This window comes from Tenrec ecaudatus, chromosome 5 (genome assembly GCF_050624435.1).
Source record: "Tenrec ecaudatus isolate mTenEca1 chromosome 5, mTenEca1.hap1, whole genome shotgun sequence".
Classification (NCBI taxonomy): Eukaryota; Metazoa; Chordata; class Mammalia; order Afrosoricida; family Tenrecidae; genus Tenrec; species Tenrec ecaudatus.
In genome coordinates this window covers 159,412,339-159,427,540 of record NC_134534.1, presented here as the reverse complement: position 1 = coordinate 159,427,540, position 15,202 = coordinate 159,412,339, and the positions used below count along the sequence as shown (strand labels likewise).

The 15,202-nt window shown below is 41.6% G+C and overlaps 1 protein-coding gene across 1 annotated transcript in view; it reads right to left on the bottom strand.

Moving 5' to 3' along the window:
* PTPRN2 (protein tyrosine phosphatase receptor type N2) overlaps positions 1-15,202 on the bottom strand; it is a 1,071,863-nt gene that overhangs the window by 890,922 nt on the left and 165,739 nt on the right. The window contains exon 4 of the mRNA XM_075550901.1: positions 11,869-12,031. Within this exon, the coding sequence (XP_075407016.1) occupies positions 11,869-12,031 (163 nt within the window). The remainder of the gene's footprint in view (positions 1-11,868; positions 12,032-15,202) is intronic.

Genomic DNA, 15,202 nt, shown 5'->3' with positions numbered 1-15,202 from the left:
CTCAAACACTTATTAAATTCAGGGTCACAAGTTTTTCTTGTATGTTTTCCTCTAAAAGTTATATATTCTTTAGTTTTAAATTTAGCTCTATAATTCACTTTGAATTAATATTATGTGTGTGAGGTAAGGACTAAGATATTGTTTACTTAGGTTTACATATGGAAATTCAGCTTCTATAGTACCATTTAGTGCGATGATTAATTTCCATCCACTGAATTCCTTTACACCAGTGATTCTTAACCTGTGGGTGGCAACCCCTTTGGGGGTTGAATGACCCTTTCATAGGGAACACCTAAGACCATTGGAAAACACACATTTCCCTTGGTCTTAGGAACTGAGACACTGCTCCTCTATCGTCTCCAGGTGGGTCCGCCACATGCAGATACGTCCACATACGAACCAGTACCTGGCGTGTGAAGACTGTTACCCATGATACACCATGCTTCAAAACAAAATTTCATTTATTTGTCATTAGAAATAAATATTTCAAAAAAAAAGAAAGAAATATTTCACAATGTATAATTACATAGTTTTTGTGATTAATCACTCTACTTTAATTATGTTCAATTTGTAACAAGGAGGATGCATCCTGCATATCAGATATTTATATTACAATTCATAACCATAGCAAAATTACAGTTATGAAATAGCAATGAAAATAATTTTATGGTTGGGGGTCACCACAACATGAGGAACTGTATTAAAGGGCCACGGCATTAGGAAGTTTGAGAACCACTGCTTTACACCTATAGTGAAAATCAGTTGTCCATGCACGTGTGGCTTTATTGCTAGACTTTCTATTTTGTCCCACAGATCTAATTATTTATCTTTACAATACTGTCTTGAGGGCTGTAATTTTATAGTAAGGTTTAAATGGTGTTGGATTTTGTTCTACTTTTATAAGTAATTCCAATTACTCTTGGTCTTTTGCATCTGTGCATGAATTTTAGAATAAGCTTGACAAACTACCAAAATAAAACATAGAAATAAGAAAGGATTTTCTGGTGTTTTAATTAGGATTTTATTGACACTACGGATCACCTTTAGAGGAATTTTCACCTTAATAAATGGAATCTTCAGATACATGGTCAAAATAGATAATCTGCATTAATTTGGGTCTTTTTTACTCTCATCAGATCCTAGGTGACACAGTTTGTGTTAGATGATTAATTAAAAGGGTAGATGGTCAAAGCCACTCTGTGGCATCACTGAAGACAAGGCTGCTGATCTGATTCCATAAAGATTTCTGCCAAGAAACCCCAATGTAGCACAGCTCTCCTGTGTCCCAGGGGGTCACCAGCAGTCAGAAAGAGCCCAATGATGGTTCTGAGCAGTAATTTTAACATTTTCTTTTCCCACGGACTTCAGAATTTTGAGGCTATGGTAGATTATATTCCAAAAGTTTCAATATCTGATTTCAGTTGCTAGATTATAGAAATACAGTTTATATTTGTATGTTCACTTTGTGCCTCGCTACATTCACTTACTTGTTCTAGCAGTATATAGTTTTAAAATGTATTTTCCATGCTTTATTTCACTGTCTAGGACCTTCCGCACAATGCTGGATAGCAGAAGTGAGGGCAAACGTCTGTGCATGCTGTGTTTTACATTAAGTAGAAAGCTTTCGGTCTTTCACCAGTCAGTAGGTTTTAACATGCACGACTGTTGGATTTTGTCAAAGACGTTTTCACCATTAACGGAAATTCTCCTATGGCTTTCCTTTATTGTTTAATATTTAACATCAATCAGTATAATTCACATTTTTGTTAATATGGTTATTGGAATTATAATATGGAATTATTAGTATTAATATAGAATTATACTCACTGATTTTCAAATGTTAAACCAACATTTAGATTTTCTGAAATAAATCTCCCTTGATCATGATATACTATTCTTTTTATATAGTTGGACTTGATTTGCTAAAATCTGTCTACCATATTGGTTTTTAATGTTTATATAATTTTTATCCTTCCACATTTATTGAGACTTATGTTTTAGCCCATTGGGGTCTAACAAGAGCAGGCTTCGTGGTGCAGCAGTTACACACTGGGCTGCTTGATTCTACAATCAATGCTCATGAGAGCAGCAGCCAAGAGATCAAATGACATATGATGTTGGGTCTATCTCCTGCACAAAGCCTTCTTGAAGTGTTGAAAAGCAAGTGTTACTTTGAGGAGTAAAGTGTGCCTGACCCCAGCCACAGTATTTTCAATTGCCTCATAAAAAATTTGGAGGTTGAACATTGAATACGAAGGACTAAAGAAGAATTGATGTATTTCAATCAGGGTACTGGTAAAGAATATTGAAAGTACCATGGACGGCCAAAAGAATAAACAGATATGTTTTGGAAGAATTACAGCCAGAGTGGCCCGTAGAGGAAAAGAGGGCAAAACTTTGACTCACATACTCTGGACATGTCATCGGGGAGACTAGTACCTGGAAAGGGATATCACGCTAGATAAAGGAAAGGGGGGGAAGAGAGAGGAAGACCTCAACAAGATGCACTGACACCGTGGCTGCAACTATGGGTTCAAACACAACAACGATTGTGAGGCTGACACAGGCCGGCGCAACATGTCATTCTGTTGAGCATAATGTCACCACGAGTTGAAACCTACTCATTGGCACTCAACAACAAATGTTTAAATCATACCTTATTTCACCACTCAAAAATTAAGATACAATTTTAAAATTCCTATATTCCTCCTGTCCTTTGAAATTCATTTATGTTTCTTCCACAGAAATTTCACACATTTTTACATTCACTTAAAAATCACTGTTTATCATTCTGTAATCTTCTTTTGTGCACCTACAGACTTCTATCTGATATTATTTCCCTATCAGCTCAAGTACTTTTCTTAGCATTTGAGTTATCTACATAATCCTGACGTAGATTCTATTTTTTTTTCCTGTGAGACACTTTTTTGACACTCAATTTTTAAGGATAAAAAAAATCTAAATTCCCCCACCCCATCATTTCAGCAATTAAAAGATGTTGCCTTGTCTTTTGGGCTTCTGATGAAAAATATGGCTCCTCTTAAGACTTTTCCTATGGATGCAGTATACATTTTTAAGTACCTCGAGGCTTTTAAAAAATTTCCCTTGTCATCTTTGTTTTCACCCATTTGATTATGATGTGTCTATGTTTCATTTTCTCAGGATGTATTTCACTTGAGTTCACTCTATTTTCTGGATCAATGTCTGGATGTCCTTTGTGGGAAATAGTCAGCCATTGTCTTCAAATAACTTTTCTGACATTTCCTTCTGCTGTCCTTTTCTAGAATTCCAGTTGCTTATATGTTAGCCTGATTGCATCCCACATATTGTGAGTATTCTGTTCCACTTTGCACTTTATGTTTTGCTTTGGGTACCTTCTATTGGTCTTCAAATTCACTAACTTTTTCTTCTAATGTACTCTATCAATCAGCACATCAGATAAATGATTTATATCTGATATTATGGCTTTATTTCTAGCATTGCCTTTTGATTATCTTTAATGATTTCTCTCACTTTGTTGCAAATCTCCATTTGTTCATTTATATATTTTAACTTTTCTCCATGAGTACTTTAACTTTTATTACTTTAACTTGAGTATTTCTATAAAAATAGTTGCAGTAAAAATATATATAACAAAGTATTCTCAATGAAGTCTTTGTATATAATTAAGAAATTATACACATCCATTATCACTATCCTTTTACAAGTGATTCAGCCACTTCCCTGTCCACTCTTACCTCCCTTGATCATACTAATAATCCTTAGTTTCTATATATTTGCTTATATATACATCATACAGTATTTGTCCTTTTTATCAGATTTATTTCACTCGGCATAATGTTATCAAGGTTCACCCATGTTGTAACTTGTATCCAAACTCCATTTCCTCTATGGCTGAGTAATAGCTATTGTGCCAATATCCCACATTTGTATTATCTGTTCAATCGGTCAATGAACATTTAGGCTGTTGTCAGTTTGGCTTATTGTGAAAAGTGCTTTCATGAACATTGGTATATACATTTCTGTTTGTGTTTCTGCTTTCCCTCCTTCTGGGTACATCTTCATTTTTGAAAGTTCTTTTGTAATAATTCCAATAACAGAAACTTATCAAGGTTGTCTTCTGTGACTCTTTAGTCAGCAGATGTGGAGCACCGTTTCTTCTTTCTTCTTTTGTTTTTTACTATTTGTGAGAAATTACTATATTAATAATAAAGAAATAAGTAATATATACCATTAGAAAATGGCATATCCCTTCTATTTATCGTTAATGTGGGGCTGAGTTGATCTAATCTACCATGGAAATCAATGTGCATTTTGTTGCAGAATCCGTTAGACTCAGTGATTTGTTTATTATTTTGAGGACAGGATCAAGAAATTTTTAGCATGGCTTAGATGTATACTCTAGTTAGAACTATGCAAAATTTCAATCTGTCTTGCTTTCCATTGTACAGCTCAGATGTCAGTTGTCAATTTGGGGGTTCTAAAAATGTTCTCTTCTGTCCCCAGTCCCACAATAGTTTTCTGTACATCATAGGATATTTTTCAGCACATGGCTCTCTTCTAAGCCTTAAGATAGCTTAGAAGGCAACGTGCTCTCTAACGCTTGGAACTCCTTGGATGGGGTTCTCTTTGTTCTCCTTTCTGTGGGAACCCATGGCAAAAAGCTGTTGGGTGGGTAGACTCACTCTCTAAAGCAGTGATTCTCAACCTTTCGAAGGCCATGACCCTTTCATAGAGTTCCTCATGTTGGGGTGACCCCCCCAACCATAAAATTATTTTTGTTGCTACTTCATCACTGTAATTCTACTACTGTTATGAATCATAATGTAAATATCTGATATGCAGGGTGTATTAGGAGACTCCTGTGAAGGGGTCATTTGACCCCCAAAGGGGTCACAACCCACAGGTTGAGAACTGCTGCTGTAGCTTCGGTCCCTCACAACATTCCTCGTGCAAGTGTCAACAGTTCTTTAAAAGTCTGGCGGAATTCCTATTCCCTTATAATGTGAATACCCCCCAGCCCCCGCTGTTCTAAGACAAATGAAAGCAGCTCTGGTCTTTTCTCCCTAAAATTGGAATAATCATATTGTCAGTCTATATGACAATCAAATCTTCACATTTTATACAGGAAACTTTTAGTTGTTCTTTAAATCATGCATCCCCATAAAAGCCCCTAGTAGACCTCTGGGGCATTCCCCTTACTTTAGGCTTTCTCTCAATTACAACTCATCACTCGACTTCATGTAATGATTTGCAGGGATGCATCTGTCTAGACCCAGCACCTAGCTTAGCTATCTGCTCCATAAAAACATATTTAAAACAAAGTTTCAAAAGTCAATCAATTAGTGAGAAGGCCAAACAATAACTTTAGATGAAACCTTTATCAGTAATATGGGGAAATAGAGAATTTATAATATTCTATGCAACTCTTAAGAGGATTTTGAACCAATGTTACTGTTCATTCACTTTCAACTCATAGCAACCCCACGAGGGAGACTAGCAGGATCTGGGGTGGGGGGGTTGGTTCAGAGCCTGTATGTCTTTATAAGACCACGGGAAAGCCTCGTTTTCTCCCTGCGTGTTGCTGATGAGTGCCACCTGTCCGCCTTGTGGTTAGCAGCCTAACACAGCCCAACACTGCGCCACTCGGGCTCCTGTAGGGTGTTAAAGCAGACAGACAAAAACAGAAGCGTAAGTAACCACTGACAGGTCACTAGACTAGTGATAGAGGGCTGTCGCCACCGAGTGCAACGACAATTAGCTGTCCACGCTGCAGTAAAGGGGTTGGAAAGGAATCAGGCACACTAATTAGACACCTGTGGGAAAATCCAGAACTGAGCATGCTCAGACCCAAGTCACCGAGGCCCAGGTGGGAGGTACACCTAGGCGCACAGACGAGGCACCAGTGACGTGACATCACACAATGCGCCTAAGCTCAGCCAAGACGACAGGCCAATACCTTCTACCATGCCTCTCCAGCCAGGTGGGATAGGAGGGCCTAATAAAGGGTGAGATTCCCACCAGCTGTGACACGCATGCCTGCCCGTTCGCTCTCTGGGGATTTCCTGCTCCTGATTCCTCGCGTGGACCCTCGCTCCTGTTTCGGTATTCTTCCCACGAGTTTGTCCAGGCTTCCCCGAATTGGCCATTGTCAGTCGTGAACTTCCCCACGGCCCTGCCATGGTGCCTTGCAGTTAGTTTCCAAGGATAGGGTGCACTTTTTGAGAGTATAATGCCTGAAACTTTCCTTTCCCTCATAAAACTTACTGGCATTACAAATGTGCTTCCGCCCTATGAATTCCTTCAGCATTGCAAAGCAAGAATCAAGGTATACCATCCCCAGAACCTAACACCACAACTCACAATGCACCTGTAAGATAACTTTGATTTAGTGATCAATAAAGGCTCAATTAGTCTGCCAGAGCTTTGAGTTAGGTGGTTTGATTTAAAAGGGTAGCAGTGTGGTTTTATTTATTCCCTATGGCTGCTGTTAAGAAGAAATCCGTATTAAAGCTTCTAAAGATAAAACATTCAGAATATTTCCCTGATTCTCTGTAAGAGTCAGATTTTTTTATGACGGGTATGTAGGAAAAGATTTTTAAAATAATTCATTTGGCATTGTTAGGTTTCTCAGGTGAGAAATATCTTGGCCCTTGCCTTCGCATGAAAAAGAATTCATGCCAAAGCTGGTCTCTGATCCAAGTGAGTTTTATAAAGGGTAGAAGAAGTTTCAGGTTTTAAAGAGGCACCCTCAGGGAACTTCACACCCACCTGTTGAGACCGGAGGCCAGAGAACCCAGCATGGCCAGCCGAGGAGCAGCTCAGGAGAGAGGGCTGGAAAAGAGCCTGATGGTCTCCCGAATCGGGCTTTTAGGTTCCTCCGCTGAGAGGTGTGGTTGATGGTACTGCTTGACTCCACTGGCTGAATTAAACTCACCTGGCCCAGATTGGGCCCCACCCAGGTGTACTACGCACTCAGGTATACCGCCCCTTCCCGGGCTCAGAGCCAGCATTTTTTAGCATGCCCAGTAGACACCCCGGTCCCTGTTCCCACTATCTAACAGAATTGATTGTCCCTTGAAAGATCATCAGTATATAAAACCTAAATTTCTAACGGAACATTTTATCACCTGAGGGGATGTGGGTTGTCAGAAAACACTGCCCAAACCCCTGGTCAACTATATTTATGTGGCAACAAGAGTCTGCACACTAGCTTCTGCAGCAGCTGATTATGTACTTGCTATACTTTATGTGGCAACAAGAGTCTGCACACTAGCTTCTGCAGCAGCTGATTATGTACTTGCTATACTTTATTCAGTCTTTGTTCATTAGAGAGATGACTAAGAGCTTTCTCATTTGCACACTGGACAGAAAACGAATAAATTCTGGGCTTTCATGCATTTTTTAATGTAGAAAAGCATTTATTTTAACAGAAAGAAAATGCTAATATCTAAGACAAAAATGCCACCAAGTGCTCGTGTTCTGAATAGTCCTAACTTACAACCAGCGTGCTAAAACGTCTGCGTGGTAGGATGTCCATAGTGTGTATTATTCAAACGGAGGCTCTTCCTTTAAGAGAAAAAAGGTGTCACTCAGAATTATGCTGGATCATAAACCATGATATATAACCATCCTACAGGGTGAGTGTTTTAAAGATTACAGAAGTCTATTCTCATAGAGGGTAGAAGATGATTGCAGAATAGGCCGTCTCCCCTTTTCCAGTCCTATGTGTAGAAGTAGAGTGTAAGGATGCAGGCAAGGACAAGATGCCATCCCTTTCCTACTACCACTGGGGCCCTTAGATGGCTCAGCAGTCAAAGTGATGGAGCACAAGACCAAACTTCCCAACATTCCCAGCATGGGCTTCTGAAGGAAAGCACAGTCCAGTGCAAAGACATCCAGTCGCAACATCGTTTCAGTATGGGGAAGACTGGGCTCAGAACCATCCTAGGGCCGAAGTGTCAAATTCCCTGGTATTAGAATCTCAGGGAGCCTAAGTCGGGAATAGAAAGTCTCTCTGCCACAACTACTACTGATTTGTGTGTGATTGTTGGTTCGTTAGTTGCCTTCTTAGTTGCCCCATCAGGCAAATTGACTGTTCTTCAGCATGTACATGCCTTCCCCAGTCCATTTCTGCAGCCGAGAGAGAGAGAGAGAGAGAGAGAGAGAGAGAGAGAGAGAGAGAGAGAGAGAGAGAGAGAGAGAGAGAGAGAGAGAGAGAGAGAGAGAGAGAGAGAGAGAGAGCGCTCTTTGGGCATAAATCTAGGCTTATATCGTATCCCCATTAGGTGAGGAGAAAAACATGTTCACTGACTTCACAGAGAAATTTCAACTGATTTTTCTTTCATTCAAAGTTCTTCTGAGTGTCTGGAACTTTTAATGACTCTCTCTCCCTGATCACTTCTATTACTAAGACCATCTCTGGACTTCCCACGGGTTGCTGCTTATTGATTACTCATGTCCAGCATCTAGGGGCATGATGTGACGTCTCCATTACAGAGCCCAGAAATCCCACAGCAGTAGCGTGAAGACTGAGCGTGAAGCTTCAGATCCCTTTGATAAAGACACAACAGGGGACAAAGGAGGAAGACAAAAAGATGATTTTATATGTGTATTCCTTAAGTTACCAATATTCAAGAGAATTGGGAGAGATGTTGGTTTTCCACTGTGCCGTGAAGTAAGCAAATGAAATCTGTATTGCATTGCGCTATGGTGGGAATGGCAGCCTGCTGCTTCTTGGAATTCTAAGGCACTGGGTTAGATTGATTAAATTTGTTTTGCAAGTGCAGTTGCTTTTCTCTGATTTTTCTTTGTACAGTCAAAGAACTCTACACAGCGTCCACTGAATGGTTTTCTAAGACTCACAACGTTAATTTTGCACTTCACCTTTGAAATACGATTATATGAATAGATTAGCAACGTGATTTTGTTAATATGTTAGCAGCAATAGCATAGTAATTTCTATGTCCTGAACTCTTCACTATGAGTTTTACATGTGTTTTCTTGTTTGATCCTTACAATAATCGTGATGACTATCACCGGACTTTACAGTGGAGGAACCTGAGCTCAGGGAGGTGAAGCCGCTCCCCTGGGGGCAGAAGTCACTCCCCTGGGTGGACGGACGAGAAAGCTTGCAACTGGCTGTCACGCCTGACGTCACCGCAGACATGCGCCCTTCACCAATTCGCTAAGGGGAAAAAAACCAGGTGTGACTCTTCATGTCTCCCCAAACATGTTTGCTCTCTGACTAAACAAACAAGGACTACTGAAGGAAATATTTGTGAAAAAATGCAAAACAAAACAAAAACTTTTAAAGTTAAGTATAACTACCAAAATTAGGGTTGAATGAACCCGCTTCCTAAGAGGCTCAGACTCGTCTTTCGATCAGTGTTTCGCAAAGTGGATGATTCTGCCCCTGGGGGGCAGTGGAGAGATCCAGGGGGAGTTGGGAAAGCAGATAGTTACATTTCATATCTAATTATGTGCTACAGTGTATAAGTTTTATATGCCAGGGAAGTACGGAGAAACTTTCCTGAAAAGCGGGAATAGGACAAATATATTTGGAAGCCTATGGACGGTGGCAGGTAATTCAAACGAATGTTTTTAAGCTGTGTTTTTCAACGTGGCCAAAGCTCTAGGTTGGTGGTGTGAGGTCTGGGTGAGCTTGAGCAAAGTGCAGTGCTGGGGTCATTAGTGCTTGTCCTTTTGCTCCCCCCTTTAGAGGGCAGTAGACCTCTGTTAACTGCTGTCTTTCCCAAGGAATGAGGACCCCTGTTCTCTTCTCCACAACGGGGGCAAACACATTCTTATGGTCCAGGCTACTCAACAGCCAGTCCACGGGGATCTTGTCCCTGCTGCTTCTTTATTAGCGGAAAACTATGGAGGTTGGGTCACTGGGGAAAATGTCTGCATTTCCCTGGAACAATCCAATTCAATCTTCCTGGGGCTGTGGGATCCAATCTGGTCTTAGCAAGTGCCTTGGGTCAGTGTCAACACTTTTTAAATTCCTGTTGCACGACAGAGTGATAGTCACCATGTTCAGATACCATTAATAAATGCCATCTAATCAAAGATATTTTTAAAGGCTGGATGTCGGAAGAGAGCTGAGAAGGGCTAAAATGTAAGGTATTTCAGAGAACAGCACAAACGACCTTGACCTTTCTCTTAATCTTTGCTCTTCATCAATAGAACGTCTTAATCCAGCCCACATCAAACTCAACCTAACTTATGGAACTGCAGCATTCTTCTATAACAATCTGCAAATCTGTTTTTTTATCATTTTATTGGGGGCTCTTAGAGATCTTATCACATCCATCCATCCATCCATTGTGTCGAGCACATTTGTACATACGTTGCCATCATCATTTGCAATTTTTTCCTTTCTACTTGAGCCCTTGGTGTCAGCTCAAGCACATCTGTTTTGTGATGTGCCAGATTCAAGATTTCACCAAGATTCCAAATGAACTCCTGCCAGTGGTATCTCCTCTCAAAAACACCTTGACCTGACCTTCCCATGTATGGGCTCAGTGCCCAACATACAACACAGAATTGATGAAAGAATTTCAACCTCTTGATTACAGGATATATTTTTAAAGGGCCAAATTGCTTCCCAGGTATTGCCCAGGGTAATCCAAGGGCCTCCGATCTCCTGATGAAATCCTGGTGAATTTAGAAGGAATCTAAAAGAATCTCCAAGTTGTCCAGTTTGGATTCTATCTCAGAAAAGAAGAAAAAATGTCAAATTTAAGTGGTGGTAACTAACACTTTGTCAAAGAGAACGTGTGAAATATCTAACATGCTCAGGATAATATGGGCTTCAACATTTTGCCCACAATTCTGTACTCAAACTGTATAATGGTCCTCAGACTCTAGAAAATTCTTTTAGCAGCCATCTCCTTCTCTTTCCAGGCAAGTCAGAATTTGGCAATTCTGTTGAACAAGTTGTCATGTTAACCCTGGGTACTTTCCCATTTTTGAAGGTCATGGATAGCTCTAATTCCGTGCCTCCCAAATGTGTTTGTGAATAAGTTTCACATTCTCAAATGGATCTCAGTCTGACTTTGGCCTTTGTCTAAAATGAGAATTAGAATAGTTAGGCCTCGCTCTGGGTGAAAGTTCGTAGCCAGGGGTATTTTCCAGCATTTGTGTTTCTCCTAGCTTCCTGATCAAGCCATCTCATTCTTCACGAACCCAAATTCCTACTCCCACCCAGGCAGCTGCAGAGCCTCACAGTTGATCTGGGTCTGTGGAGTTTCCAGACTTTCAGTGGTAACACCAGGACAGGTGTGGGAAAACTGGGATAGTTGGTCACCCTAAGCCCACAAATTCCAAGCAATTCCGGTATCTTCTTGCCCTCCACCCTCTGCCCACTTCAATTTCAAGCACCCATCGCTATAACCTCCTCGGATGCTCTAGGCCCTGGGTTACAAACACTGAATGCATAGTCCTTTTTCATTTAGAGCGATAATCGGCTCTGCCTCTTAGGTGTTATGTTGATATTTTTAAGAGTAAATTTTCTAGAGTTATAATTCCAAAGGCATAGGAATGATCCTTAGTCCCAAGTTGGACATTTGGACATTTAATTGGCTCAATATCTTCACAATAGGGGACAACCCACTGTAGTAGGCTCAGCAGCATCCACATCGCCGAGCTTAGAAGTGTGTGTCACACAAGAAGGGGTGCCGTGAGCATCCCTCTCTGAGTGGCCCAGACCATCACTTCCTTTCTATTAGTAGAGGATAAAGGAGCCAAATCAAGACAAGCTGAAGACTTATGAAACATTCATAAGTATCTGCACCCTGGAGAAAACTGTGAGGAGCCAAGTAAGCGACAAACTTAGATCATAAAAAGTAAGTTATAAGTTTCAACCTTAATTGGTGGTTTGTCAGTCTTCATCCTAGGGTACACGTTTGAAGCTGTGGCCTGGGACAGCACCCCCAGGTATGGAAGGTATTGCTGCAGCGTCTTGGCCAGAGTCACATCATTTTCCAGGCCATAGCTCCTTTCATGAGCAATGTTCTGTTTTGAGACCCTGAAAAGCAAACAAAAATCATGACTCAATCATAGTTGAGCTGAGTTTCAATGCACACCATTCTGGGAAAATGAGACCAATAGGTGTCAAAAGATTTGGCCTCAAGACACGCATATTGAACACACAGAGTGTGTGGTCAAATTCACATTTATTAACAGTTCACTGGGAATCAGGCACCCTCTTAGCTCTGTGACTCATTAACTGAGAAATTTGAATTTCACATTTAATCTCCTTGAGTTTGCATTTTTGGACATATTTGGTAGACTATTCATGCCTAGGTCAGAAGTGCTTAAGGAATTAATGAGCAACTCCTAGTAGAAGGCCTAGTATTAAGTATACGCTCAATAATTGGTATTTTTGACAGCCAAGGACAGTAGTTAATAGTCATCTACGGGCAATAATTAGAGAATAATCAGCTGAGCAGTACTAACTTCACATTAAACAATAATTCTATGAGATACAGTGAGCAAGAAGACATGGTGAGCTGGCACTGAGAAAAATCGATATGAAGAGACAGTCATTGCATCTAGAGAACTGGAGGAGGAGAACAAGGGTGTCATTGTTGGGAAAAAGCAAGAGCCAAGATGTGGTGGTGGGAATGAATATGGTACATCCATGGGCTTACGAGGATTCCCTGCTGCCCCCTCCAAAAATGAAGGGAGACAAGGAACCACTTTATAAATAATGCAAACAAGGTGTGTAAAAGAATAAGGAAGTGCCACACTGTCACACTGTGCTGCAGTGTCAAAAACCAAAGGGCCCAAAATATAGAATCAGACACCTGATTCTCTCAGAGGCTCAAAACGAATGAAATACTTGAAGTACTTATGTACAGCTAGGTTCTTGGTGGCAGGACAGTAGTCACCAAGGATGTCCGCACCTTCGTGGGTGGCACCTGCAACTATGTGAGATTACAGGGCACACGGGAATTGAACGAGTTGGTAGAGTTCAGGCTTCTTACAAGCAGTAATGTGATGGAAGAGGTACTTATTCTGAAGCTGAGCAGGGCTTCATACCAGAGACCCTGTAAGGAAAGGTGGGGTGGAAATGGTAGAGCTAGAACAACAAGCATGAGCTTGCCAACATGTTATAAGAACCGAAAAGAAAGGGGCAAATGCAAAGGCAGCTTTCATTGGCCTGCAAAGAAAGTGGTGTATCTGGGAGGCAACTGTTATGACTGTTGGCTGTGAGTGTGTTGGCTCCCGACTCATAGCACCTCAGGGTGCCACAGGGCCTATGCCATCCTCAAGATGAGTTGCACATCAGACTGTTGTGATCCAGTGTTTTCATTGTCTGATCCAGGCTTGCCTGCCTACTCTGTGTTATCTTGGAAGTTCCTCTGAGACCTGTTGTTCAGCATCCTACCAACGCACAACCCTGCCTTCCCAGGTGGAAGCTAGCTTCTCATGAGTTGCATGGGTGGAGAACTGAACTCTGGTTTTTGGAGTGGAAGGAATGAATTCTACCACTTAATCAACAATGCCCCCCCAAAAGGGAACCATTTCTATTTATGCTTAAAGTCATCAAGAGAATTGGGTAATTTCTTATCTTAGACAAGCCATCATTAACTAACTCCAGCCAAACAAAAGGGGTAGAGCAAGAGAGGAGATAGTGAACCAGGAGAAACTCACTGTGAAAGTCAGGACAACAATTGTTTATAACAAGCACTGTACTTCACCAATGTCAAAACTCATCAACCAGCCCATAATAAATCCTGGGCGGTGGAGGTATGGGGAGAGGAAGACGGGAAGAAATGCCTTCAAGGGCCAGCTTCCTGTCTGGATTTGCTCTCTGTCCTCTCGTTAGCTGTGGCTTGCCCAAAGCTAGCCAAGAGCGACAGCGGAGAGCTTTCTCAAAGCCCATAAATTGAGAGAAGGTTTTTCTTTGACTGCCTGTCCCAGAGTTGGAACCTCTGAATATAGACCCCATTGCTGGAATTCCAGAGACCTAGAGCTGCCCTACCCAGATGGCCTCCTTGGCTGGCATACATATCACCTGTCGCAAAGGGCCTAGGAGGACATATCACCTACACAAGGAGAGAGATGCAAATAGGGGGAATGAGATACCGACAAGGATGAAAAGGAGACAAAACCACTCAGATGAAATCCAAAGACTGGGTATGCATGAATGGGAAGGGCTGACCAAGATACTTATGAATTCTGGAATTTGCTTCTGTTTGCTTGTTTTTGCCATTTTAAAATTAATCGAGTGCCTTGTTTATGGCTGTGCACAAAGATGGGAACTGCAGTGCAGCTGCGTTCTGTCAGGTATGGTGTACCACTTTCTTCACCGGTATACCCACCCTGACTATTGCTCTTAGGAATGTGTCTGGATTCCTTGGCTGAGACCCAATTTCTCCATCCAGAATTTCTTCCATGATAGTCAGATCACGTTAGATATAACATTTGTTCTCTGCCAGACCCTCCACAGTTTTTCTCTTGTCCTAACCCGAGAAGCCCTGGGCAGAGTGGGAGGTGCCACTGAGTTAATTCCAACTTCTGGCGCCTCCACGTGTGTTAGAGCAGGACTGTGCTTTCTTTACAGGGTTTGCCATGGCTGATTTTTCATAAGTGGGCCACCGAGTCTTTCTGTGGCACTTCTGGTTAGATGTCAATCTCTAACCTTTCTCAGACCGCTGAGCATGTTAACCTTGGCATCACCTGGGGACTCCTTGAAGACTGCAGTGTTCCCTATGGACCCCATCATCACAGCCGAAGGATGATCCCTCTGTTTCTCTCTGGTTTCAGGAAGAAGCTACATTCAAAGTGCTGGACCCGCTGGGCCCAGCATGAGAGGTCAGGTCATTTTTATAAGATGTTAAGGTCCAGCCTCCCTCATAGTCCCTTGGCCTATTCTAGGTCCCACAGAAGCTTCCTAGTCTTGATGTAGGGAAACTGTGTAGCTGTAGTGATCAGCTTGATGGGGAATTCTGCTACACACTATACCGAGAGCTGAATAGCGACCAGGAAGACATTGTAGGGTCCATTCCTGTCGTCAGTACCCATGCCAACAACACCTGACTGTGACTCATAAGCTGTAACTTAAAAATTCAAATGAAACAAGTTTTTTTCAAGCAGATTCTGACACATGGCCGTCCCACTGGGCAGGGGATGGCAGGGGATGATCCGTGGAAGGCAGATCACCAGTTCATTCCTTGGCGACACATCCAGG